General features: G+C 32.8%; 4 protein-coding genes and 1 long non-coding RNA gene across 5 annotated transcripts; all 5 read right to left on the bottom strand.

Moving 5' to 3' along the window:
- Positions 1 to 130: 130 nt before the first annotated feature.
- LOC145317632 (uncharacterized) lies at positions 131 to 3,351 on the bottom strand. The gene is made up of 6 exons (XM_080158780.1): positions 3,255 to 3,351; positions 2,822 to 2,919; positions 2,433 to 2,530; positions 1,729 to 2,160; positions 1,196 to 1,367; positions 131 to 552 (listed from the first exon to the last, which is right to left on the bottom strand). The coding sequence occupies exons 1-6, from the start codon at positions 3,284 to 3,286 to the stop codon at positions 149 to 151; spliced, it is 1,236 nt and encodes a 411-aa protein (XP_080014906.1). The 5' UTR covers positions 3,287 to 3,351; the 3' UTR covers positions 131 to 148.
- On the bottom strand, positions 3,326 to 7,185 carry LOC145317635 (uncharacterized). Its single transcript, XR_013879056.1, has 4 exons — positions 7,079 to 7,185; positions 6,151 to 6,191; positions 4,656 to 4,783; positions 3,326 to 3,823 (listed from the first exon to the last, which is right to left on the bottom strand). It is a non-coding gene; the product is annotated as an uncharacterized LOC145317635 (long non-coding RNA).
- Positions 7,145 to 17,102, bottom strand: LOC145317631 (uncharacterized). Its single transcript, XM_080158779.1, has 13 exons — positions 16,987 to 17,102; positions 16,063 to 16,244; positions 15,441 to 15,754; positions 15,130 to 15,277; positions 13,282 to 14,602; positions 12,542 to 12,765; positions 12,012 to 12,106; positions 11,384 to 11,647; positions 10,880 to 10,974; positions 10,468 to 10,563; positions 9,660 to 10,006; positions 9,118 to 9,448; positions 7,145 to 8,318 (listed from the first exon to the last, which is right to left on the bottom strand). Exons 1-13 carry the CDS (start codon positions 17,038 to 17,040, stop codon positions 7,983 to 7,985), a joined length of 3,807 nt encoding a protein of 1,268 aa, XP_080014905.1. The 5' UTR covers positions 17,041 to 17,102; the 3' UTR covers positions 7,145 to 7,982.
- Positions 17,054 to 23,612, bottom strand: LOC145317633 (dnaJ homolog l(2)tid, mitochondrial-like). Its single transcript, XM_080158781.1, has 6 exons — positions 23,442 to 23,612; positions 20,784 to 20,984; positions 19,871 to 20,013; positions 18,845 to 19,019; positions 18,274 to 18,453; positions 17,054 to 17,710 (listed from the first exon to the last, which is right to left on the bottom strand). The coding sequence occupies exons 1-6, from the start codon at positions 23,568 to 23,570 to the stop codon at positions 17,561 to 17,563; spliced, it is 978 nt and encodes a 325-aa protein (XP_080014907.1). The 5' UTR covers positions 23,571 to 23,612; the 3' UTR covers positions 17,054 to 17,560.
- A 410-nt stretch (positions 23,613 to 24,022) lies between these two features.
- On the bottom strand, positions 24,023 to 26,672 carry Alr (Evr1_Alr domain-containing protein Alr). Its single transcript, XM_080158782.1, has 5 exons — positions 25,828 to 26,672; positions 25,633 to 25,679; positions 25,313 to 25,452; positions 24,917 to 25,027; positions 24,023 to 24,582 (listed from the first exon to the last, which is right to left on the bottom strand). Exons 1-5 carry the CDS (start codon positions 26,078 to 26,080, stop codon positions 24,489 to 24,491), a joined length of 645 nt encoding a protein of 214 aa, XP_080014908.1. The 5' UTR covers positions 26,081 to 26,672; the 3' UTR covers positions 24,023 to 24,488.
- Between the last annotated feature and the right edge of the window lie 178 nt (positions 26,673 to 26,850).

Genomic DNA, 26,850 nt, shown 5'->3' with positions numbered 1-26,850 from the left:
TCTTCAAATTCTTAACATCTCAAAACATATGAAAAAGTTTTACTCTTTGTAGACTATAACGATGGGTAAGTCTCTAACAATGTTGGATTCTAATTTATTAAGTAAGTTCTAACCTACACGAATTGCTATAAACAATTTGTCTTGTTTATTACATGAAAATAAGATAAAATAAATCATTGAAAGTTACAGACAACAATCCTTGAGGTTTTAGTGGATTCAGGATTCGAACTTGCATTTGCTTCGGCTTAATTTGGGATAATCTATTTGTAGTTGACGTTGTTATCACATTAGTTCTTGTTACTGGCGTTGTGGAAGCTGAGGAGTAAGGTTGTTGTTGCACAATCTGAACATATCTAGCACCATCGGATATAGATGCACTACTTTGTTGTTGTTGTTGTGGCCTACTACTGCTGTTGCTGTGAGAGAGAATGATTGGTCTACTAACTTGCGGAGAGTGGGGCACAATTTGCTTCACTGGAGTATGATGTGATGGTGGCCGCATTACATGCTGACCCACTGACGAATAAGGGGTCGAAAAGTTGGAGGAAACTGGAAAATTATAAAAAATCTTAATTTTTATCTCTTATTAGGTAGGTATAGGCCTTGGTCAAAATAGTTAAAATATTAATTCAGTGAGAAAAAAATCTAGGAAGGGAGCGTGTAATCATATCATATTGAATGTCCCTAAAATAACTCTAAATCAATTTTGCCAATATTGAGTTTTTGTTTTTAAATGGGGGGGGGGGGGGGTGTGGTGACTCGTCACACGACATACCAGCAATTTTATTTTGGGTGCTACTCCCTTAGTTTTAGAGATAATTTTGTGAAATCTTTTTGGTTGTGTCACTAATTACCCCAAAATTTGATATCTTTCAAAAAAAAACGGCGGCCGTCTACAGCCGCCACCAATTTTTTTTATTGCATTTCTCGCCGAAATGGGCAATTTGGAATCCTTTGAGACCATGTCATTTTTTCAAAATTTTTTTCCCTTACACTAAGGGAGTAGCACCCAAAATCTGGTAAGTCGTGTGACGAGTCACCACATTCCCCCCTTCCCCTTTATTAGATACAACTTATCAATATCTAATAAGAAAAACCTTTGATTAATAAAATTTGATTCGATTAAATCACTACTTATACAACGTAAAAACCCAAGCCTGACACTGAAAAAGAAAATTAAGATTTTAAATTCCTGTTTGGTGTTGAATAGGATTCTGGAGAAGTAGTTTATGCCTGACTGGAGTACCTGCACTGGTGCTACTGGCGCGGGCAGGAGTTGTATTACTCAGTTTCATCCACAACACTTTCCCATCCTCTTGCAACAGTTTTACATATTTTTGATCCCCTCCGCCACTGGAGTCGGTTGTCTAGAAAAACAATATAATTTTTAATAATTTAATTGCTTCATAAACACAACCAAAAAGGGGAATACGAACAAGCGAGAGGCAAGTTATGTTAAAATTAAACATTACTGATATGGAAGGTGCCAAACATTACTTGCTCTCGTTCGTGCATCTCAAATAAATATCAATAATGTTTTTGTTAGTTTTAACTATTTTCTTCAATATTGTTTTCGAAATTAAAGATATCTTTTTAACATTTAATTAAGCCTTTTTCTTGTATACTTTTATATTCGTAGAAAACTAAATATAATACGATACGATATTTTTATCCACCGGATATTAAATGCAATGGTTACGAAACCACACTGGATAATTATGTTATTACCTGATGACTGGCTGTAGGTTGTATTTTAACATCATTTCTGGAGTAATAGTCAGATTTTACTTGGTTAGAACTATGTTGCGCAGGATAAACATTATCTTGGTCAATACCAATACTTCCATAATCAACAGGTTCTTGGCTATATTCTGCCGTTCTGACGGCGCTTAATTTATGGCTTTGTAGCACTGAACCAGACAGAGGTAGATTTGTTTTTACAACTCTTGCATTTATGTTTTCTGTTGACGGTGAATTTATTTGACTATTGCTATTTGTACTCTCCCAATTATTGGCAATGTAAGTAGCATTCCGTTTAGGTGTTGAATTAATGTCTGAACTACTGTTTCCAGGCAAGATGGTTATTTTTTGCCTTGTATCTTGGTAATTTGAATAATTATTTTTGTATTTGGAATTTTCCATCAGTTCATATGGATGGGCCTTAAATAAAAATAATTATTATCATTATCAGTATTTGAAAGCTTTTTAAAAGCAAGGCCAATAATATAAAACCCAAACAGTTCAGCACTGGGATTTGGCATGTCAATTCTGTAATAAGATACAATGTGCAATAATGCAGAAACGGATACTCATAAAAAGTATGAATTACAAAAATTGTCAACTATAAGAATTACAGTCAAATTTAAAATAATTCAAATAACAAATTTTAACTCATAAAGCAAAAGTAATCTAACCGTATGATTTATATTTACCTTCTTTTCGTGAGATTCTCTTTGTGATAGTCTAGAAAATTTACTCGAACAAAATCTACAGGCAACATAATCCCCACTCTCTAGATGTCTCTTACAGCCTAGGAATTTTATTTTTGTTTAAAATGTACATTGTACATCAAATCTGTAAATAAGATTTTTGGAATTACACTTTTACCCCTTTACATTCAATAGCTATTTTAAAACTGTGTAAGGGTAATCAAACAAAGAATAATATATTAGCATTTTATATATATACATTTGTTCAAAATTAGAAACAGTTTGACTTAATAAGCGCATTGACTAACTGCTAACACACAACTTTTAAAAAAATAAGCGAAAAAATAATCCTCTTATTCTATATCTTGTAAGAAAAAATATTTTATAAATACCATCAGATATGTGTTTCTTAATGCCATGGAGGGTCATGAAGGCCAGTTCACAATCTGGGCACTTAGCCAACCCATGCTCATTTAGTTCGCTCCTAAACCTTTTGTAAGAAAAATATATTAGCTTAAATTTTTCTAATACTATTTCAACACAAAAGATGACATTTACTTTTCATAATTGTACGCGGCAATTACGTACCAATACCACGTTTAACAATCAGCTGCTCTTTGTTTACAATTGCCATCCTGACTTTCAATTTGAACAGTCTATTATTAATAAATATGACAGACTTGTGATATTTTCAGACAACTTAATTCTTGTGGTACAAACATAACATTTGATTATTAGTTAAATAATCCTATTAAAAGTTTCTATATAATGAAATTTATGGTATCTTATTTGTTTATTCAAAAGTAAGTTATTATTCCTTTATACCTTTTTGTGTCCACAGTATAGTCCAGTTCCATTGTAGCGATTTCCTCGTTTCAAATGTCATGTAGCCATTGTTTTTACTTCTCTGAAATGTATTTTAGTTTCTGAATGAATTTTCTTATTTATATTATGTACAATAACGACTAAATCAAAGATTTAACAGTAGTACTAGTAGCTTTGCCCCTCGCACATAAAAGCCCCATACACGAGTTATTTTTTCTCTGCCCAAATTCTTTTTCAGGACAAATGATAAGCTTGACTAAATATTGAAGCCAATCTCAGATCTGCTCAAAGTACAGCGACAGACATCCAGCTAGTTAATGTATTAATATTCATCAAACAATATAGTTTTGTAAATATAAAATAACAATAAATTAAGCTTTTCACAACACATTTGTGATAATGCCAATAATAAAACTGTAATTGGCGAAACAAAAAACCTCGCCATCCATTAGCAACCAAATAATTTATCAAATTATTATTTCTCCTCTTTCTTTTGAACAGGAACATTGTAAACAGTATTTTCCTCGGCTATCTTTAATCTTTTCTTAGTTGTCTCCTCCCGAAGTTCACTGAAAAGAAAGATCTTTTGTCATTAGATATTTACGATTTTAATTTTATTAAGTCTTTATGTATCAGAATTTCAATTCCATCAAGGCTTATTAGATCTATTTCTGAGCCATACTGAAAAATTATGTATCGTATTAATAAAATTAAAATCGTTTCAGTTGGCGTTTGGCTAGGATCCCGTGGAGTCAACAAAACTTAGAATTAAGGGGGGGGGGGGGAGTTCTGACACATTTGCGTAAACAGTGAGTATTGGCTTTATCTTTGGACTGAGAAAATAGGTGATTAGGGATAAAATCATTCTTATATGATGAATTTCCCCCAGATTAAAGATTTTTTGGATAGGCCTCCAGGTTCCGTAGCTCCAGGCCTCCAGGTGGTCTCTGTACAGGTAAAAATTTAAAAAAAGATTTTTTTTTTGAAGAGTTAGAGGTTAACTTATTAAACAAAATATGCTTCTTTTTTTATTGTTATTCACATATTTGAAGAAAAAACATACATATTTTGTCTTATAAGCTGACATCTAACTCTTAAAAAAAGATTTTTTTTTCATTTTTACCTGTACAGAGACCACCTGGAGGCCTGGAGCTCCGGAACCTGGAGGCCTATCCAAAAAATCTTAAATCTGGGGGAAATTCATCATACAAGAATGATTTTATCCCTAATAACCTATCCTCTCAGTCCAAAGATAAAGCCTATACTCACTGTTTACGCAAATGTGTCAGAACTTCCCCCCCCCCCCTTCTATAATTTAAGACTTTACTATCCGCGGAAAGCTGTCCTAAAAAACGGTGCGATAAATAACCATTCTAATATTTCTTGTGAAAAATGACAAACCTTAAGCTTGCTCTACCGCCACCTCTTAAAATTTCTGTAAACATTTTATTTTTGTCGTAAGAATTTGAATTTTCTTTGTTTTTATCTTGAAAGGTTTTGTAAAGGTCGTCATCCGTGCCTTGAGTTCCCTAAATAAAATATATCTTTTTTTAAGCGAAGATTTTCTATAATTAAGGTTGTTCCGTCTATAACGGTTATCTTTTTTCCCTTAATTTAGACATGTTAGAATTGTCCTATCCATTTCAAAATTAGCATGATGATCCCTATGATAGTTTGGTACGATTAGGAAAGCGTAGAAACTCTATGATAGTTATCAGAATATCCGTACGCCCATTTAAAACATGATTTTAACCTTTTTGACAACAATTTATTTGTGTTATAATAATCCTATTCATCTGATTTTTTAATTACTGGTTCCTTATTACAATACTAGCGGCTACGCCTCTAGAAGCCTCTAGGGGCACTTAAGTAGGAGGGGGTAAAGTCGACCTCATCCCATTTTAAATTTGAGTTTCAAATGACTAAAATAAATATTTTTGTTGGGGAGGGGGTGAAGACACCCTCTCCGAAAATAGTTTAAAACCTTCCCAGGACCTGTAAGAAGCTTCACTGTAAAGGAGAACAATATCTGTTCAGCGGTTAGCGAGATTCTTCGGGACAGACAAAAAACGCTTTCTACTTTATATAACAGGATTTTTTAATTACTGGTTCCTTATTACAATAAGGTACAATATTTTAAGCAAAACACAATCGAGACGTAAGTATGTCCTTAAACAGTATCCTCCATTTACGCACTTTTTGATAAATTTAATTACAATTTTATTTAGATTTTATACATTTGTATTCTGATTACTCAGTTATGATATGCCCTAAGTATCAATGTTCGTTTATCCTACCATTTCAGAGCTTCGCCTTTATGGATGCTTAAATTCTTAAAACCTTGATGAAGAATTCAACCTACCACACACAAGCATAGACGTCCAAGCTTTTATTTTTACCCCCCCCCAAAAAAAAATTTTACCCCGGGGGTAAAATTTGCTTGGGGGGGGGGGGGTAATTACCCCCCCTGAAATCTGTTGGCAGGGGTAAATTTAGTTTACCCCCCCCCAAATTTACCCCCGGGGTAAAATTTTTGGTGGGGGTAATTTAAATTTTATTAAATATTTAGTATTAAAAATGCGCGCGAAGCGCGCAAAATTTTTTTTAATTAGAGATTTTTTATTTTAGGGGGCGTATTTACCCCCCCAAAATTGTTTTTTTTTGGGGGGGGGTAAATACCCCCTCCTAAATGGTTGGGGGTGCCTACAGCACCCCCAGGGTAGGGGTAAATTTTGGGGGTCTATGCACACAAGGATCCTGCAGTTGCGCAACAAAAGGTTCTGAGCATTGTCGATATAACATACATCGTGGCGTAGTAAAGAATAAATTGGAATTTATCATTTTCTTTTTTTTCTATCTGCGGACAACTGTCAATAATAGGATGTTTATAAATTACCTTGAATAAAATGTATCCAAGAATCGAGGATATTCCAATAGCTAAAATATATAAATAATGAAGAATATAATTTACATAATAAAGATAGATTTCAAATAGCTAAATTTAGCTAAAATTTTTTACTTTACTATTTAATTTGATTCCATTTAAAAAACATAACCTAATCCCAAACCTCTAAATACAGAAATTTTAAGTGTCTTTAATTTAATGTTTTAAAAAAATGGATTTTATTAACAACCCACGTATTCTCAAACTTGTGAGCCAATAACATCCCCCTTTTATTGTATTTTAAAAGTCGAGTGCCTCTTTAAATACAGTGGTTTTTTTTATAAGAACTTTTTTGAGAGCAATTTTGCCCCACTTATAGTTATCAGAATTTAATGATTAATTTAAAAAGTACAGTAAAATCTAAAATTCAAAACTTAGGTGTCAACATCTAAAAATGGGTTTAGCGCATTTTTCTTATGCTCAAATCTTTTCAGTAGTCGACTTTGGGGGCCAGTACACCCTCCCTGGTTGAGATATGGCCTTCAAACTTTGATATGTTCTAATACATGTCCCCAATAGTATCTTTATCAATTTTTAGCTCTATATCTCAACTTTGAAGCGTTTTGCAGAAATTCTTGCAAAGGGTAGAAGATTTGAGCATAAGAAAAATGCGCTAAAACCAATTTTAGATGTTGACACCTAAGTTTTGAATTTTAGATTTTACTGTACTTTTAAATATAAACTGAAATATTTTTTTTGTTATTTTATTACCTAATTGCCCTGAAAAACGAAGGTAATAAGCCATTAATCATTAAATTCTGATAACTATAAGTTTGGTAAAATTGCATTCAAAAAGGTTCTCATAAAAAAACACACTGTATTTTTCAACTTGGCAAAACTATATTTAAAGCAATAAAAAATTGAAGTATAAATTTCCTACCTCTTAATGAATCTATTAAAATCGGCATTGTTTGTATTATTAGATATCTTGTTCAAGTTGCCCCAATTTTATCTGAAAATTTATAAATATTATGAGATCGTAGTAAGCAAATAAAAGAATTAAAAATGTAACAAAATTTGAGTCAATAACAATATGGACAATTATATTAAGTAGCAGAGCAATATCAGTAAAGTCTAGCACAAATCTATGAAAATTAACAAGTTTCATAAAAAATGAGGCATATTAGGCGATTGTTAAATAGTATTTGGAATCTTTTATCCCAAAACTGTTCTTTTTGCAAAATTAGACTTATTTAGCTTAAAATGGTAATTCTATGAGATGTTGAACCCGTTTTCCACTGTAGGTGTAGTAAATGATCTCCACCACTGCACCCTCCCAAGAAAAATTGCCAAAATTCAAATAAATATAAGCGCTGCCTAGCGGATATTTTTGGTAAACAGCTGATTTTTATAATTGATTGAAAAGAAAACATTTTACTTACCCCTAGAGGCCTCTAGACTTTAGAGTTCCTGTGTTAAAAACTTTTAATGAATGACTACTGAATACTTTACTAATCATAAGACAAAATAATACTGAAAAAATAATAAATTACCTATAGGACAAGACACTACGTTACATTATCCTAACAAAACAATATCTTTCTAATGTACAATCCAAAAAACTGAAAAAATATTTAAAATATCTAATTTGGTGAAACGAAAAATGTCAGGGAAAAGTAGAAGATTTGAATCTCGGCAAAAAAAGTTAGTATTAATGTGAACATCTTTATTTCACAGGTAAAGATACAACCAAAAATAACTAAGTACTATTTCAAGCTCTCGCACTTCCCTCTAAAATACATAAAAATTGTAATATTACTAGCTGCAGTAAAATTGGTTCATAATCAATCTAAGTGAAGAATATCATCATCATTTTCATTGACATCTATTTGTATAATATCCATATCTTGATCACTGTCAAGCAGACTGCAGGTATGTATGCTGTCCTCCTCCTTCTCTTCCTCTGACTCATTATTCACACTTTCATCTTCATCACTCTCTATATCATCTGCATTAGAATCACCCTCGTCATCACTTTCATGATCTTTCCTTCCCTTGCTAACATATTGTTTATCAACAAATTCTTGGAAAACCTTTTCGATTTTAGTTTTTCCTTCCTGCAGCTGCTGTTGCAGCTTGGCGCCCAGGTTCTGATCAGCTGTAGCTGGATCTAATAGCTCCTAAATATTAAAATTTTTACTATACCAACTTTAAATGTAACTAATTTTGAACATTGAAAAATATCTTCCTTAATGTATAATATGTATAAAATTCTGCCTTTAGTAGAAAATGACTTATGGCCGGAGGAAATAAATAGTTCTTCGCCCTTTCAATAGTAAGTTTCAAAGATGGCAGATTTATAAACTTTTTCCTAAATTGAATTTATTAAAAATAATATTTTTACTAGGTATGAACTCAGCAAAACATTTGATGACAATTCGTAAATTTTTTTAAAAACTTTTAAATTTTTCTTTATATAAATTCTAGGGTTGGCAATCCGTATCCGAATCTGGAAAAATTTTGAAAAATTTTGAAATCCGAATCCGGAATCCGTTTTTTAATAGCGGATTCGGATTCTTAATTGGTAGGCTAAAATTAGCGTCTTGAGTTTTTTAATACTTGTCATTATCATCATTATATATAATATCTTTTAAAATCTGGTTCGATTCTCGGAAGTGAATTATAGAGAACACCAAGTTTAGGACATATGTAGCACTTAATTTTTTTAATTTAAAAAAAGCCTTTTAAATATTGCTAGAATCCGGAATCCGAATCCGGAATCCACCAAAAATAAGAATCCGGAATCCGCCATTTCTGGACGGATTATTGTAAGAATCCGCATCCGGTCAAAAAATTTGACGGATTGCCATCCCTAATAAATTCACTACTGAAAGGTGCTTAAAATCACTTCCTCTCGTTCATTCATAGTCCTCTTTAATTACACTACATTTAAAATAACGATTTAATTTCAAGTATTACCTTAACATACGAACAAGAATAATCGTATTCATCCAACCTTCGCCGTTTTATCAACTTTTTACCCACAGCCTGGAATATTTTCTCCGCCTCTGCGTGCACCTGGCTGTCTGACCAGCCAAGCTTGCTCGAGCACTCCTTCACAAGTTCCTTGATGTCAATAAAATCTGGGAATTCTTTGTTTCTGTTAACAAATTTTGTTATTTTATTGTTGATTTCTGGAAACTTGCTGTCTTCAAATTTGAAATATTTATCCTCTTGTCTCTGTAGGTCAACAGGTTTAGCATCGTACTTGGCTAGACGTTTGTATATCTCCATGTATCTCTTTTTGTACCTGTAATAGTATTTTTAGATAGCCCTGCATGGTTAGAGCACTGCAGTAATAGGCGTTGCAGAGTTAGGAATTATAGACAAGAAACTAACTCCATGCTTTTCCCCATTTATTTATGCACTTAGAGGGAAAGCATCTTAAATTTTAAATTTAATATTCTTAATAAGTATCATAAAGTGTAATTATGAGTAGCGGCGATTAAAAAAAATCTTACTTTGATTGTAGAATATAAACAGAATTTTCCTCATCATCAAAGTCAATCTCCGCATTTTCAAGTTTATCTATTTCTTTTGCGCACTGCCGCAAAGCTTTTTGCAACTTCAGCTTGTGCGCTTCTGATACTTGGCGCGGCTTTTTTTCTGACAAAGTTGCTGGATGTTGTGCTTTATTCCTGTTGGACGGGCCAGGTACAGGGGAATCTGTTCCAGATTCATGCTTGGCACGTTTCGAGTTCTTATTTTGGCCTTTAGAGGCCATGGAGCTTCCCTCTCTGGCATCAGAACTTGTCCCTGTACAGTCTTCGTCACGAAGGTCTTTACATTTCTTCATCACATCTCTTATCTTAAATTATTTTAAAATTATCTTTAGTTTGGTTGCAAGATGATAATACTACTACTATTAAAAGAAAATATGTATGTCCATAAGTGGCGCAGCAATAAAAAGTTAAGTCATAAAGTTATAAGTGGACAACTATTATCCTATAATCGATTTTTTTCTCACTGAAGCTTAAGATTTCAATAACTACTAAACAGATGAAGATATCTATTTAAAGGAAGCCTCAAATATGTCCTAGGCTGATTTTAGGTCATTTAAATTTAAGTCTTTTAATCGTATGAAGCTATTTTTCTGCTTTTTGACTCATGCCTCTTCGAATACAGAGCCCCTAAATGCTATGGGCGAAGCAGCTATTAAACATTTAAAATACTGACAATCTGTAACTTAAACGTGCCAATAATGTGCAATTAAATCAATTTTTAATCTTCTCGAGAGATAAAATCTATTGTATGTAGAAGAAACCAAACCTGTATATAAATATTCTTAGGATCTGAGTCGACCAGAGCCCATTTCATCTGGATATAGCTGGCAAGGTCAGAGGAATTCCTGGAACTGTCCGGTATCTACATAATATGATCAGTAAAAGATTGTTGGTAAAAATTATCTGACAAAAGGCACGAACGAGAGCAAGTGATTTTAATCAGTGAATCTAAATATTTTTTGTGTGAATAATACCTAATATACTAGGGTTATGTTTAATTTCGTTTTATCTACTAAAATTGATATTTCATCATGGTTTTATTTGAAAAAAAAATTAAAATGTTACCTAAGTATTTTTTGACAAAATATTCATCAAATGTTTATAAGCCAAGGCAATCCCCCTACTCTAACTATTTATGTCGCGCACCTGACATAGCCCACAAAAAGTGTACATATTACCTGATTCCAATATTTGTAAAGCTTTGTGCGAACACTGATATACTCAGAACCAGGAAGCTTAGATCCACACGCTTTCAAAAATAAGTCTAGACATTCTGAAACGCGAAAAAAAAGTTTATAAATAGAAAACTCAGGATAAAAAAAGGAAATTCATTTTGAATTATATATGAAACGGTAGTTTCAATTTCGGCTCTTTCATACAAAGTACCCTGTTGAGCACTAATACCCCCCCCACATCCCCTTCTTTAAAATTTAAAAAAAAATTTCTTTTATTACTTAAGGTTAAATTGGGTAGTCTCACACTACAATGATAAGCTCCGCAGAGTTAGGGCCCCCAAAAAAATGTGGGAAAAAACTACACCCCCTCTTCTTTATTTTGAATTTGTTTAAAAATGAGGGAAGGAGGGATGGTTAAAACTTAAAAGCACCTAAATTATTGTCTTTAATGCTGAAATTAATTGAATTTAACACCCTCAATGGAATTATTATTAAAATGTGTCTCACCTTTTCCATCAAGATTATCTAACTCATCATTTAACACATTGTCATTGTCTTGTATTTCCTTAGTAGTTTTAGGGTTATCGGTCTTAGAAACATTGGTAACATTCTCTACTATTTTCTTTTTGTCATCAGTCTTAGCTAGGGTATCTTTAGATGGATTTGAACTTTTCTGGTTAATATTTGTAGATATTAAAGTTGTTGTTATTCTTCTTCCAGCTTTTATATTTTCTGATGGTTTGGCTTTTGTAAATAATTCGTTCTTATTCACTAAAAATATTAAAGTTAAGCATATATTTTATAGATTTTTATAACAAAACTTGAGTTAAGTGCGTAAATTCAATCTTTGAAAATTACAGTCTTCTAGCTTGAATAGGAGTCGAGAAAATCTTGCAAACTTAAAAATCTAGGAATCGATGATTCGATCTAACACCCCAATTAATGGGCAAATCTTGATGAAACTTGGTTCAAATATGTAGAATATGAACTTATTAAATCCCTAAAAATTCCAGTTGTCTCTCTTGAATAGGATCCGAGAAAATCACGTTTCCCCCATAGAGTTACGGACTGACTGACTGACATACAAAGTTAATTATAGAGTAGCTGCGCTACTAAAATATTAAAAAAAATTTACCTGTAGTCAAAGATGGATAGAAAAGTTTACTAGTCGTTGGCTGTTCTTCAAAAATAATACTTGGAGCCTCGGGAGAACTGTCTCTGCGGTCCATCCTATCCAGAATTAATTTTATACAGAATGGAGAAAAAAAATTAACGTACAGTAGCTTTTAAATACAGTGTCAATTTCTTAGATGTTACACTAGCGGCTAAGTCTCTAAAGGCCTGTAGGGGCACGTAAAATGTTTTATTTTCAATCTATTTTAAAGTCAGATATTTATCACCGCTAGATGGGGCTAGTTGTTTTTTTGCTGTTTATTTTGATTTCCCTTGGGAGGGTGGTGGTAACCTCCCCCATAAACCTTCCCAGGCCCTATGGGAAGCTACCCTGTTAAGGAAACAATATCGGTTCAGCGGTTAGCGAGATCCTTCGGTACAAACAAACAGACAGACAGAGATCCTGTTACTTTTATATTAGGACAAGATGTAAAAATATAAACATAATATATAATATAATAAAGAAAATTGTTTAAAACCAAGAATTTTAACCTTTTCTTTTTGTTGGGTGGACTGTCTTCTATAGCTTTTCGCTTTAAACTATTTTTATTATCACTACAAATATCTTTCTGCTTAGTATTAGAATTATCGACAACTCTTATAGAATCAGAAACATCACTGGTCTTCTCTTCTTCATCTACTTTTTCTAGAATGGAGAAAATGGTTTCTGAAGGAACTTCCTCCAGAAAAATTGGACTCGAGTTTCTTTCTCCTGTCTGCAAAATAAATAATATGTTTTTTTTTAACAGGTTATGAATATAAATGCATTCATGAGACACCGATGGTTAGAAAGATTTGAGTAACCGATTTTGAGTGACTTTTATGTAAAAGAGAGTATTTTTTTCGAAATATCCCGTGAAACTGGGTGCAAGCTTCCTATGCATTTAATTATACTTATGTTTGGTAAAAATTAAGTACAGTTTGACCTAACAAGAGCAATTGACTAAAAGCTTGCACAATATGGAATATTGCGAAAAAAAGTGCGCTCTTAGAGGTTGATTATTTAAAACTAACCGAAAAAATCATATCAAACTTCGGGAATAGTCCCTTTCGTAACATCGCCAACCACTTTGTTTTAAACCGAGTGGTTTTTTTAATGCCAACTCTACCCGCAGAGGCTAGAAATAGGAGAAAAGCTACAGTGAAAAATACGAAGAATTGACCCATAAGGTACGATGTTACGAAAGGGACTATACCCCAAACTTCTGCATAATTTTTTTTATCAGTATTACCTCACTTAAAATTATTGAAGATGAATCTTCTTTTGATAAATCTGTTTTTGCTTCATCAATAATATTATCACATTTATTTTTTGTTGCAACTTTCTCAGATTTGTCTTTAGTGGATTTATTTTCGTCAGAAATATTTTTATCAGTTGTTAATTTTTTCGTATTGTTTTTATCCAATTTTTCGACTGCGACAATTTGTTTACCTTCAATAGAAGTATCTTTTTCATTCTTATTGTCAGGTTCTTCATTGATATGAACAACATTTGTGTCAGTCTTTTTATCTTTACAAGCTTTGTCCTTGTCTTTATTATCATCAGCTGATTCAGTAACAGCAACTTCTTCAATTGAATCATTGGCGCATTTTGATTGGTCATTTTGATTATCAGAATTGGTCTTCATATCACCATTCGACAATTCTTTAGACCTGGATTCATTAACTCTATTGTTACTTAGTTGATCTTTGTTTGATAATTTCTTACAAGACGTCGATTTGGTGATGTTTTCAATATGCTTTTCACTAGAAACAACTTCAGCTAAATCATTGTGCTTTTTATGATCAGCCTTCAAATTTTTATCGCCTATATTCTGTTTTTCTTTGTTTAAATTTTTTTGTTTTTCTTCAATTTGGTTGTCTACCTTAAGTGAAACAGGTTTTAATGGTTTATCACAATCAGTAGAACTATTTGAAGGTTGAATATTTGTATTTGTGGAAGAACGTGGCTTTTGTTCGACCAATGGTTTTTTCATTGCTAATACTTTGTTATTTTTATCTTTTATTGGAGACTTAATTATCATTTCACCATTAACAGATTTGTTATTTACAGAATTTGAGCTCTTTGTTGTATCCTTCACATTAGTTGAGCTAGAATTATCTTTATCTAGGATGTTAGATGATTTAATTTTACTTGAGGCAGCATCACCTGAACCAGTAAATTTTTTCACAGCAGGATTTGATATTTTATCTAAAATTTTAGGTTGATCTGATTCTTTGTCTGGGTGTTTAGTGTCTTTCTTTTCAACTGATGACTTATCTTTATTGTTCCTGGCTGTTTCAACAATTTCACAACTATCATCAACATCAACCAATTTGTTTTTATCATTGTCATCTAATTCAATGGGAGAAGGATTATAAATTCTATTATTTTCATTAGTTTCTATCGTTAAATCACAGTTTGTTTTATCCTCTTTTGATGGTCCACCCTGACTTTTATGGGGATTTAAATTATGTTTGTTATTTGATGAGTTTTGTCTATTATGGTGCTTCGAACTGTTACTATGATCAGGTAATTCTACTTGTATTTCATCATCTTCATCGTTTGAATCACTGGAAAATATTTCAACTTTTTTTTAAAAAAAAGGAAGGTACATACGTAAATATCCTTATGGTTATAAAAGAAATATTTCTTAAGATTAGTTTTCATGAAAAATACTGTCCTTTCGTGTACAGACATAAAAACCACATAGACACTTAAAAGTAAAAGACTGACAAAGACATGCAAAAACAGAAACACATACACACTACTGCTTGGCAGATAGATATCCAAATACAGCATAAAACGATTAAAAATTATTTACTATGCTTTTAGCAATAAAAAAGTTAAAATCCAACGAAAATAGCTAAGATAAAATTTCATTTAAAGCCAAATACGTTGGTAGACACACATCCATCTAATTACTGCAAAGAACGACTAGGTAGACATTATCTTTTAATGCATTTAGCCAATAAAAATTTAAAATCTGATAAAAATCGATCAAGGTATAACAAAAAAGCAGGCAAATTGAAACCATTGTTGAATTGGTGTAAAGGGTAAATCCTAAATGCTATTAAAAAAACAAACAATTGAAGCTTACCTGAGAGTTACTAAACAAGGATCATTTCTGTTCTTGGTCTGCAATCTTTCCGCCTCTTTCTTTTTCAACTCTATGGCTTTCTTAATATCCATTCCTTCAGATATATGCAAAACAAGATGTGAAGATGGAGAACTGCTTTTTCTTAAAGCTAAAATAAAAGATTTATTGAACTGTTTCAGATATAAATAATTTATTTTTTTATTGATAAACAATGCATCAAATTTAAAAAGTCATTGGCTGCTGCTTCTTAAAATAAATAATCCATTAGTTTGGAGGTTTTTGTAATAATTTTTTAATTGATTATAACTCACCATTAACAGATTGCGATATAGCCTTCCAATCTCTGGGGGAAGTAGAATTCTTCGCTGTGCCATTCGTTGCATGACAAGATTTTTTGTGGGGAGAGGGTTGAAGTTGCCTTGAACTTTTACTCGGACTAAACGATGTTTGTTGCGTTCTGTTATGTGATGATTCAGAAGTGCTTGCTTGCAATGAATATGATTGTCTAACTATAGATTTAGAAGGCGAAGACATTGGTGAAATTCTTGATTTTGAAGGTGATATTGCAACTGGGGATTGTCTTACAATAGGATTTTGAATACTCGAAGGTGCTCGTCTGGAATATCTAAAATATATCCAGTTAGCAACAAATCTTCTTAAATTTCTATTATTTGCCACAATTTTAAAGAAAAATATAAATGAATATAATAAAAGCTAGTGATTTGGGATATTAAAAACCTAGGCTATTCACTGCCTGAAGGTGCTTACGTTACATCAATTGCTCTCTTCGTACATAGTCCCTTTTTGTAAAATGTGTATTTATGCAGATAGATTAATTCGCATTTAATTTAGAAAACGATTCTAGATAAAGCGTTAAAACTCGAGTTATATTTTTATCAGCTAATATACCAATCAGACAAGAAAAAAAGGTACCTAGCAACAAGACCATCATTTAATCGTCTCGCTCTTGCCAATTCTTCTCTCCTCCGATCCATTTCACTAGTGCCAGGACTTAATCTTGAATTCATTATTTCCCCTCCAGAAATGTCTTCCTCGTAAATGTTTGGATTTTCAATATCTACTACTTCGGGACTTTTGTAACCAGCCCCTCTCACCTGAAACAATTTGTTAGATTATCCTATTTAACTCTTATTTTATACATCTTAATTGGAACTGATGATCTATTTTTATAGAGAAACATATCCATCAATAAAAAAAGTTAAAAAATTTAACTGTGTTTATACATATAATCCTTATACTAAAGTAACAGGATGTCTGTGTGTGTATCTGTGTGTGTATCTGTGTGTCTGTACCGAAGGATCTCGCTAACCGCTGAACCGATCGGGTTCTCCTTAACAGGGTAGCTTCTCATAAGTCCCGGGAAGGTTTATAACTATTTTGGGGGAGGGTACCACCACCCTCCCAAGAGAAATGACAAAAAAAATCGAAATTTAGGGGAGACTTCAACGTCAAAAAAGGTGGTATCGTACATAAAAAATTAACTTTAACAAACAAAAACATTTAAAGTGCCACTAGAGGCCTCTAGGGGCGTAGCCGCTAGTATTTTATAAAGTAGTAAGGTTTTTTTGTCTGAAGCTTAAGACGTGCTTGGATGTCTTCAGATGCATTTATTTTTCCATTAGTCTAAGGTCTCAAACTGAACCAGTGAGCATGTGCTTTTAAGGGAATCTTCGTATTGATACTGGGTACTGATTTTGAACTAAATTAGGAAGGAGAGGGTCTGCAATTTAAGTAATTAAGGTGAATTCCTTTAAAATATAGGGAAAATACTTGGAAAATCTATTATCTAGTCGAAGAAAAAAGTAATCTAAATATTTTTCTTATAGCTAGTGCTACCTTTCTTTCTTTCTGAATCTCCGATTCTTCAAGACAAATAATATCTCCTTCCATTCTTCAAATTTCATCTGAAAATAACAAGAAATTTTTTCATAACAAATCTTAACAAAGAAAAAAATTATAATAGGTAATATGATAATAATCAGTTGTAGGACAATCACAAATGTTTGCTATTAGCGTAAGATAAGATCACATTTCACTATAATTAAGGACTATCTCTGGTGGTGATGTAGGTTAATTTCGAACGAGCATTGTAATTTTGGTTTTGGCTTATTCCCCTTGCTTGCACTACGCGGATTTATTATGATTTTTCTATAATAGTCTAATATGAATTTAAGATGTAGACCAAAATTGGTTTTTCCTCGTCTGAAATTAGCCCACCCCCTTCATAAAAAAAAATCAATATTGTTGACTCCTGAGGTTGGTGTTTAGTTGTGTATTATCTCATCTTATCGGAGATTATTAGGTATGATATTTAAGATGCTTTTCCTTTGTTTAATCATCTTTAAATGTTATTTTACCCTCTCATGAGAGAGTAATACATACAAATTAAAAAGTATTTGACGTACAATAATTAAACCCCAAAATCTCTGTTATCATTTCTACTGTCTCCGCGTTTTGGCTTTTCTTGTTCTTCTTTAAATGATGGATCCATCAATGTTTGTAAAATATTCCTCCAGTTCTGTATTAATCTTATCATCTTTTGAGTCCAACTTGGATCAGCCTTAAAAAATTTCAAATTATTGACAACATATTCTTGTTAGAGAAATAGTACTTGAAGAAAATCTATATTAATAAGTTTTCCGTCGGTCAAATTATTACTTTGAGATTCAGAAAAATATATCAGCTGCAAATAATTTTTTTCACAAAAATGTTTTTGGACAATTTGATTCCCATTAATTAGGTATAAAAATCTCGCAATTACTTTAAAAGAGAATGAGATTTTCTGTCTTAATATGGTACTGCTTGAAACTTGAAATACTTATTAAAAGATTCAGGGGTGTATATTCTGCAGAAGATTCATTTCCCATCCCCCCTATTTTTTTCTTCAGAAAAAGGGGAAAAAATGGAAAATTGTTTCCAGTACTCCTTATTTTCTTCATTCTTTTTACCCATCCCAAATATTTTTCTAGTTTTTTTTCCCTTCAAGGATGGGGAAAAAATGTGTTCTAACCTTTTTTATCCCCCCCCCCCCTTTTCACATATTTTTTTAATCCCCCCCCCCCCCCCATTTAGCAGGATCAACCGTGCAGAATATACACCCCTGAAAAAATATTAGGTACCTACCTGATTAAATAAACATTTATGTAAAATATTGTTTTTTATGTCAATTGCTTGGACTACGTTGTGCTCGAACTTATGACCCATTGGATTTGCTACACCATCAATGGTTCCCAGGTAGTCTGTTTCTAGCTCGGCAAATTTCAGAAAATGTCTCTTTTGACGCCATGTTAATTTCTTAGGTACCTAAAAATATATTATCAAGGGTATTTCTTTTTGTCCCTTCTTTTATGTATGATATCCATTTATAAAAGTAACAGGATGTGTGTGTGTGTTTATCTGTCTTAGAGGTCCTGGGGAGGTTTAAAACTATTTTAGGGTTGGGGGAGAGTACCACAACCCCCCCAAGAGGAATCGCTTCAGGAAAAATTCTCCCCCCCCCCCACTCTCATAAAAATTGATTTTTAAAACCTTTTTTCCAAACAAAAATTGGATTGAAAACGATGAAAAATAACTCAGTGAGTTACAAGTTTTTAGGAGACCAATATATCCTCCATAAGACTATGAAAATTACAAGCATAGATGAAAAAATATTAATTGGTGGAAAACTGTTTGTCCTGTTTTATTATTAATATACCTTTATAAGAGTTGTAAGTACATGATCTCCAGCATGGAAGGGAGAATGAACGCCTCCTCTGTGAACTACCATAGTTGCATGACTTGATGTACAAGGTTCTATGTGTAGATCACATCTTGTTGTTAGTCCATCATAATCAAGCTTCCCACCAAGTAAAGAAATACCAGGAGATAACCTAAACAAATCAGTTATAACATTAGTGATGTTTACAAGAGAGAAAGGGGACAATGTGCTGTTTATTACACTAGTCCCTAGGGTTTTTAAAAAACGTTTTCTTATTCGTTGACTTAACAAATTTAGAGACTTAGTGATTTTAGTTGGTTAATTCATAAATTTGTGTGTTCAAACGTTTTAACCACTAATTTAAATGTACAGAAGGGGTAATTTAGTGTATTAACTAGTGATGGGAATCCGGATCCGGAATCCGAATCCGGAATCCGCATAATTTTCGGCCAATTTTGGAATCCGAATCCGGAATCCGTTTTTTATAGCGGATTCCGGATTCTAAATTGGTAGGCTAAATTTAATTTAAATAGGTTAGAAAATACCAAGCACATTTTTAGGACATACGTTACTACGTAGCACTTAAATTTTTAAATTTACTAATGTGATGTAAATGTTTTAGTTATGCTGGAAGTCAACACTTTAAACAAATCAAGGCTTCAACCAAGTAACATAGTGATAAATTAACGAAAAAAGCTATCCCTCTGTGACGGACGGCCTTTTAAAATACTGCTAGAATCCGGAATCCGAATCCGGAATCCGCCAAAAATAAGAATCCGGAATCCGCAAGAATCCGTCACTTTTTTTGACGGATTCCTTCAGAATCCGGAATCCGAATCCGGCCCAAAAATTCGACGGATTCCCATCCCTAGTATTAACATTGGGGATGTATATCCATTTATCGGCCATTGTCTTATCCCTTTAGATATCTGAGTTCACAATCAAAGACAATATCGGGGAGGGGGGGGGGGGGGTTGACCTACAATTCAATATGACACGAGTGCAAACAAAAGTATAAATAACCTGATAAAGCTGGACAAATCCATCCCTTCTCTGGTAAAGTACGGAGACTCTTCCACGTTTATTGTAACATAGACAACTATGTCACCGTTTCCATCCTCCTCTTTTATACCAACTTTATTTGGATCTATTTCAAATCTTAAAACCTGGAAGCCAAAATTTATGAACAAATGAATTTCTTTAATTTCTTTAAAGCCTCGACTTTCAAGAAAACAAGAATGGCATATAGCAGTATAGTGTCTCTATGATATAAATCAGATAGCCTAGATAAAAAAAAAACTAAAATGTCCCCATGCTATTCCCAAAAAGGCAAACTTTTATTAAAAAATAACCTTTAGCCTGACTTTAAATCAGTGTTGCGGATCCGCATTGATTGTATGCGGATCCGGATCCTCCAAATTTGGTCAGATCGGATCCGGATCCTACCGGATCCGGTACCGGATCCGGTACCGGATCCTTGACAATAAAAATAAAATCACCAAATTTTCAAAAAATATTTATTCTTAAAAGTTTAATCTCAAAGTCAAAAATGCTTTTGATTTTCAAGTCTGAACCTAATAAGTGTGGGAGTGAATCAGCTGATCTTAACAAGGTTAAACAGATATTTCAAAATTTGTAAGTGACTATTTCATATAAATTTAGGTAGATTTTTCCATAAATTTATACCCCAGGATCCTTGGACTCAAAATAATGCGGATCCGGATCCACAACACTGCTTTAAATCCTGTAGCAATAATGAGGAAGTATATTAACTTTTTGTCAACTTAATACCTATGTATATTTATTGCACATTAAGAATCTTTTTTCTGTGCAGTTTTAACATTTAAAACAATAAAAAATGTTTTGTAACATACCTATGTAATATTAATTTTTAGGCCAATGATTAGCCAAGTTTTATGGAATAAATTTTGCTTGCCTGTCCATGTTCACAACCAGGTGGTATTTCTATAGGATATTTCTTATCATAAATCCTCCTACCAATTCCTTCACACTCGATACACTTAAACCTAATGAACAATTTTTCTCCATGGCAGTAGGAACATTGTTTGCGCCCAACTATATGGCCAGTCTTGACGGTTTCTTCGCCGGTTCCTTCGCAGTACGGACATACGCCTGCCTAAAATATGACAAATTTTGTTTCCCTGTTTGTCATAGAAAATGTTTAGTATAAAGAATTAAATATTTAGGGAATTTGGCGTTATCCTGTTACAAAAATTTTTATCAATTTGAAAATTTGAGTACCCCCCCCCCCCCCGACAGTCTGGATAGTCTGCGGGAGGAGGAAAAGATTTGGACAAGGGAAAAAGGCAAGCTTCAATTTAATTCAATAACGTGTCCGTGCTGTGGAGAAGCCTCGCTTCGCTCGGGGTACTCTAATTTTCTAAATTTCAAAGACTATTTTAGGTTAGGTTAGGTTATAGGCTAGGGAGCCGAGCGCTGCGGCCACGGATGTTCGTTGTCTGGGGTACTTTAATTTTCTAAATTTCAAAAAACTATTTTAGGTTAGGTTAGGTTATAGGCTAGGGAGCCGAGCGCTGCGGCCACGGATGTTCGTTGTCTGGGGTACTTTAATTTTCTAAATTTCAAAAAACTATTTTAGGTTAGATTAGGTTAGGTTATAGGCTAGGGAGCCGAGCGCTGCGGCCACAGATGTTCGTTGTCGGGGGTACTTTAATTTTCTAAATTTCAAAAAACTATTTTAGGTTAGGCTATTTCTTTTAAATATTGCTAGGGTAAAGCGGGGCGAACTCGGTGTATTTTTCGGTTTTTTGAACCTGCAAATCGTAAAAATTATTTTTTTTAAATGGGACCAAGACCAGTAGAAAGATCTCGGAAAAGTCGATCAGGTCCTAAAAGGACGTAAACCTAGGACTTTGGGAAGTTTGTCAAAATTGATCTCTAAAACGGCACCGACTTCGCCCCGCCTTGAGGCGAAGTCGGTAGGGCATTTTCAAGCTTCGAAAAATCGATGACGTATTGATTTTATTACAGCATGCCCAAAAGGTAAAAGTTGCTAAATGTAATTAAGAGTATGCACAAAAAAATTTATTAAGATAGGTTAATTTTCTCTACCAAAAAAAATAATTTTTCCGAAGTACGCGAAATTTGACTTTTTTTTTCGAAATTTTTTTTGATAAAAAACATAAAAATACTACTAGAAAAAATAACTTTTTATGACTTTAAAGGCCTGATCCTTAAAATTCAGGCAATTTTGAATAGATTTGGCCAAAAAAAAATTAGTTCTATTAGCAAAATTTCCTAAAAAAATCAAGTTGAAAAAAAGAGAAAAGTTTGGCAAAATCTGTGGTCGATTTTCCAGCTTCAAAAAACCTATGACATATTGATTTAATTACAGCATGCCCTAAAGGTTAAAGTTGCTAAATGTAATAAAGAGCATTCACAAAAAAAATTATGAAGATCGGACAATTTTTTCTACAAAAAAAAAAAAAAATTTTCTAAGTACGAGAAATTTGACTTTTTTTCTCGAAAATTTCACTTTTTTATATAAAATTGAAAAAGTTAGTATAAAAAGTGAAAAAACCAAATTCGCCCCGCTTCACTTTTAGTCGATTTAAGAAAAAACTATACAAGCTTTTTTAAAGTTTTAAACGGAAATGGATAGCCTATTAGATTCTTAATAAGTCCCCTGAAGACGTCTAAGCTCTAGCTCTTACCAGTTTTTGTCCAACTTACCGTTTTTCCGACCGAAGCAAAAAAATCGAAAAAATTTTTTTTTGTCGTCCGACTTTAAGACCCAATAAGTACCCTAAAATTTCATCTCACAAAAATTTTATTTTATACTTTTTTGTAGGCAATTTAATAAGGAACAAATTTGATGTTATGTTTATTTCTGTCAGTCGATTAGAACATGGAGAAAAATGTCATTTAATGAAGGTGGTAAAAAAAATACCGACTTCACCTCAAAACCGAGATCGCCCCGCTTTACCCTACGCAACCCACAAACAAAATTGTTCTTGCTAAAAATACGCGGACGAGAGGGAGAACATAAAGGGGACTGGGAAAAGGGGGTTGTTGGTCAGATGGGAGAGGAAAGGGGTAAACAATACAGTAAAAATACGCGGACACGGAGCGCTCGCATGATGAGAGGGAGAACATAAAGGGGGCGGGGAAAAGGGGGTTGTTGGTCAGATGGGAGGGGAAAGGGGTAAACAATACAGTAAGAATTCTGCATATAAATAGACTGAAAGCTTGAAGCTGTTTGTTAGTCGACTACAGACTGCCTTGTAGCGAAGGACTGAGATCCTAAACTGGTTGGCATGGTTGACTAAGGAGGCAAGGCTCGCCTTATATACCCTCCCTCCCTTCCTCCTGTCCAACCTAATAATAGTTTACTTAAATTATTATTTTGTTGTCGGGGGGGGGGGTACTCAAATTTTCGAAATAGCTAAAAATAATACTAAGAGGAAAATACCATATTTTATTTCCCCACCCCCCCCTAGGACGGATAAAAAATGGAAAATGCTTTAGTACATACTCCTTACTCTATACACTATACACCCCTGAATATGTATCAAAATTAAAAATGCTATAGTTCCATATTTAATTGGTTTACCTGATAGCCCAGCTCTGACCTTGACCCATCACATTTGTTGCACAGAGCTGGTATAAAAACTGTTATTTCTGTTTTCAATCCACATATGCTCTCTATTGCGCTGATATTAAGTATATAATCTCTGGTCATTTGGAAACCTTTGCAATAACATTAGATTTACATTAATTTTCCGCATTAGTAGGTCAATAGGCTGTTTATTCCACTAGTTCCCGAAGTTTTATAATAACGTTTTCTTATTTGATGGCTTAACAACTTTGGAGACTTTTGATTAGTTGGCTCATTTAGTTGAGTGTTCAGACGTTTCATCAACCATTAGTTTTAAACTACAGAAGGGTTAATTTTGTGCATCAAAATTGTGAATGTACATCAATTTATCGGCCATTGTCTTTTTCCTTTATACCCCTGTTTTAAATTTTTTTTGGCGACTGTAGCATGAAAAAAATGTGGTTCAATAGCTTTCATGCCGCGGTTGAAAACTGAAAAAGGGACGAAAAAAAAATCCAATGTTCCTGAATAATTAGTAGCGTAATCTTGGAAAACTTCCTGTTGTCTCTCCCCAAACCCTTCTCTGGAACTAAATATTTTAGAATACATTTGCTCAGCTGTATAGGTAGAATCAGTGCTCTGTCTCATGGGACCTTGTGCGGAGCGGCCACCATGTCTCTCAGAAACACATCCAGTTTCATCATACTCCTTCCTTTTATCCTCGTCACTTAGTACATCATAAGCCTCGGCAATTAACTCAAACATCTGTTTGGCGTCCAGTGTTTTATTATGGTCTGGATGGAATTTTTTGGCCATTTTGAAATATGCCACTTTCACTTCTTTGACATCAGCATGGCGTTTGAGACCAAGGACGTCATAGTAATTTATATGACGGCCCTGATAATGTCGCTGGTTTATTTGATATGTAACTGATAAATTCTGGGCTATTAATTTAAAGCCAGGATTTCTTAAAAGGCACAACATGTTGAATCACTTAACTTGATTGTTTATAGTTTTAATTCACTATAGTTCGTTACTAAGATATTAAGACTAAAAATTATTTTAATCACAAGAACCATCCTCCCATCCATATCTCCATCGCAGAAAAACTTTAGAACAATCAAACTCTGGTTTTCCAAGCTTTACATTAACTCTGCTCAAAAAACACAATTAATTTATATTGGATAAGATTATTAAAATGAATCAAGGGGTTTTAATGAAGTTACTTAAATTACGTGTTAAATACACAGTAGTTAGGAGAAAATTAGATAGGTTCAATTTTACAATTTTTTTATAATAATTTAGAATACCTCTTAGAAAATCAAAAACAATTCGGTACCTAGTTGCGCCGAGGGCTTTGTTTAAGACCAAAAATATCACATTCAAGAAAATAATAAAATATAAACTTAAAATACAACTTATAAATGCAACGATCAAATAAGGGCATTTAGTAATTTGAAAAACTTGTGAAAGAAATTAATTTGTTCCTGTTGTGTAGCCTACACATCCATTCAGAAAACTGTTTAGAATTTTCAACTTGGGGCGGATGGTTGGGAAGATCTACAGCCAAGTCTTCAGCACAAGGAGCACACGGATATAATCTGAAGAAAAAAAAAATTAAAACTTAGGAAATTTAAAAATTCAGATAGAGGGGATAAAGGGATGTTTATTACACTCGTCCCCAATGTTTTATAATAACGTTTTCTTATTCGTTGGCTTAACAACTTAGGGGAATTTGGTGAATTTTGATTGGTTGAACGTTCAAACGTTTTAATCACGAATTGTAATCCACAGAAGTGGTAATTTTGTGTATCATCATTGGGGATGTACATCAATTTATCGGTCATTGTCTTATCCTTTTAGATCCATTATCAATTCTAATTTACCTAGGAAGACTATTAATAAGATTCAATGCGTCTTGTTTGTGTTGATCCGTGGGATTGTCCGGGTAATATGCGGCCACAGAGTGAAGGAAGGTCCAGGTTGCAGATCCCAACTCTAGGCTATCTGGAGGACAAATTGCAGCCTGCAATAATAACCATTTCAATTTTAGACTTTAATTATTGTATGAAAAGTTAACAACAGCAAAATAGTATTAAGTCGCAATTGTTAACATTTTTCATAATATCTATCTATATGTACACGTACATATCTATTTGTGTAATGAATTTGGTCGACTTTTATATTGCAAAGAAATTTTGTTTACCTTTTGATCCCTTACTGCAAGATCAAGCACAGGACTCTCAATGTTTTCTGAAATAATTTGTCAATAATATTTATAAATTTAAATTCATGCAAAAACAAAAATAAAAAAGAACACAGAACATTCAATGTCAATATTTCATTTATTGAATTTATTCGAAAAGTTTTTTTAATGAGGAAACTTATTGTATAAAAATACCTCGCTTAGTTTCAGACGTTTTCTCTTTACTAGAAGTATCCGCTTTGCTGTCAATATTAACGATATTATCTTTAGTATTATTTGTTTCTTTAGGCTTTTCTTCTTGTGATTGTTTGGAATTGTTAGTTTTAGAGGAAGTTGGACCTCCCAATTTCATCCAAGTTTTAAAATCTGCACAAGCCCTGCACGGTTTACTGGATCCATCTGTCTTGAATATGGAGCCCTCTGGGTGCGTAGACTCTTGTTCAGTCATTATTCATTATACGATTGGTTAGTTACGTGGTATCTAAACATTTGCATATTAAATATTAATCAAAAATATTAATAATAATCCAAGTTTTAAAAGAAAACACAGTTACTGATAAATAATTTGGACCTATGTTTATATGGAGACATACAGTATAAGAATAAATACTCTAATTTTAAATGAAATTAATTAGGTATCTTTATTAGAAATATCATAAATGATATAATTTACAACTCTAATAAGATAATTGACACTATGTATTTAGGTGTGCTCGATCATAGCGCGCTAAAATAGTTAAATTGAGTTATATAATTTTTATTTAAGAAATAATAAATATACTCTAAAATGATTTTAGTAACTATGATTCAATTCATGTGTAACTTATAATGTGATTTATTTTAACATTTAAAATTACAAGCATGATACTAATAAGAAATATATATATAGGATATTTTTTCATAATTAACTAAATGACAGTCATTTTAATTAGGTTGGTATAAACACTTTAATCAACATTCTACATTTAGAGACGTATAATTGATTACATATAAATTACACTTTAAGAAATAATGAGTTTCAACATAATAATGTGATGTTGTAATTTATTTTAAGTGAATGAATGGATGAACAAACAGAGTGGATACATGTATGAATTTTAAACGTCTTTTTATTATTACAAAAATAACGAAACATATTTTAAAAATCAAGATACACTAAAGCCTGAAACTGTAAGTAAACGACTGTAAATTAATTTATTTCAACGCTTTAAACATATC

Source organism: Acartia tonsa, chromosome 4 (genome assembly GCF_053477335.1).
Source record: "Acartia tonsa isolate MP-2025a chromosome 4, ASM5347733v1, whole genome shotgun sequence".
NCBI classification, from domain to species: Eukaryota; Metazoa; Arthropoda; class Copepoda; order Calanoida; family Acartiidae; genus Acartia; species Acartia tonsa.
The sequence above is the reverse complement of the archived record's forward strand: the minus strand, read 5'-3'. Positions and strand labels throughout refer to the sequence as shown.

Coding starts and splice junctions, on each gene's coding strand:
- LOC145317632 (XM_080158780.1), bottom strand. CDS start 3,286: ATGGAACTGGACTATACTGTGGACACAAAAAG. Junction 1,368..1,728: donor AACCTACAGCCAGTCATCAG/GTAATAACATAA, acceptor TTGTTTTTCTAG/ACAACCGACTCCAGTGGCGG. Junction 553..1,195: donor GAATCCTATTCAACACCAAA/CAGGAATTTAAA, acceptor TTTATAATTTTC/CAGTTTCCTCCAACTTTTCG.
- LOC145317631 (XM_080158779.1), bottom strand. CDS start 17,040: ATGGAAGGAGATATTATTTGTCTTGAAGAATCGGAGATTCAGAAAGAA. Junction 14,603..15,129: donor CCTTGTTTAGTAACTCTCAG/GTAAGCTTCAAT, acceptor AATATTTTCCAG/TGATTCAAACGATGAAGATG. Junction 12,107..12,541: donor CCACCCAACAAAAAGAAAAG/GTTAAAATTCTT, acceptor AATTCTGGATAG/GATGGACCGCAGAGACAGTT.
- LOC145317633 (XM_080158781.1), bottom strand. CDS start 23,570: ATGACCAGAGATTATATACTTAATATCAGCGCAATAGAGAGCATATGT. Junction 19,020..19,870: donor GATTTGTCCAGCTTTATCAG/GTTATTTATACT, acceptor TGATTTGTTTAG/GTTATCTCCTGGTATTTCTT. Junction 18,454..18,844: donor TACTTACAACTCTTATAAAG/GTATATTAATAA, acceptor ATATATTTTTAG/GTACCTAAGAAATTAACATG.
- Alr (XM_080158782.1), bottom strand. CDS start 26,080: ATGACTGAACAAGAGTCTACGCACCCAGAGGGCTCCATATTCAAGACA. Junction 25,680..25,827: donor AACGTCTGAAACTAAGCGAG/GTATTTTTATAC, acceptor AAATTATTTCAG/AAAACATTGAGAGTCCTGTG. Junction 24,583..24,916: donor TGGATGTGTAGGCTACACAA/CAGGAACAAATT, acceptor GTGTTTTTTGAG/CAGAGTTAATGTAAAGCTTG.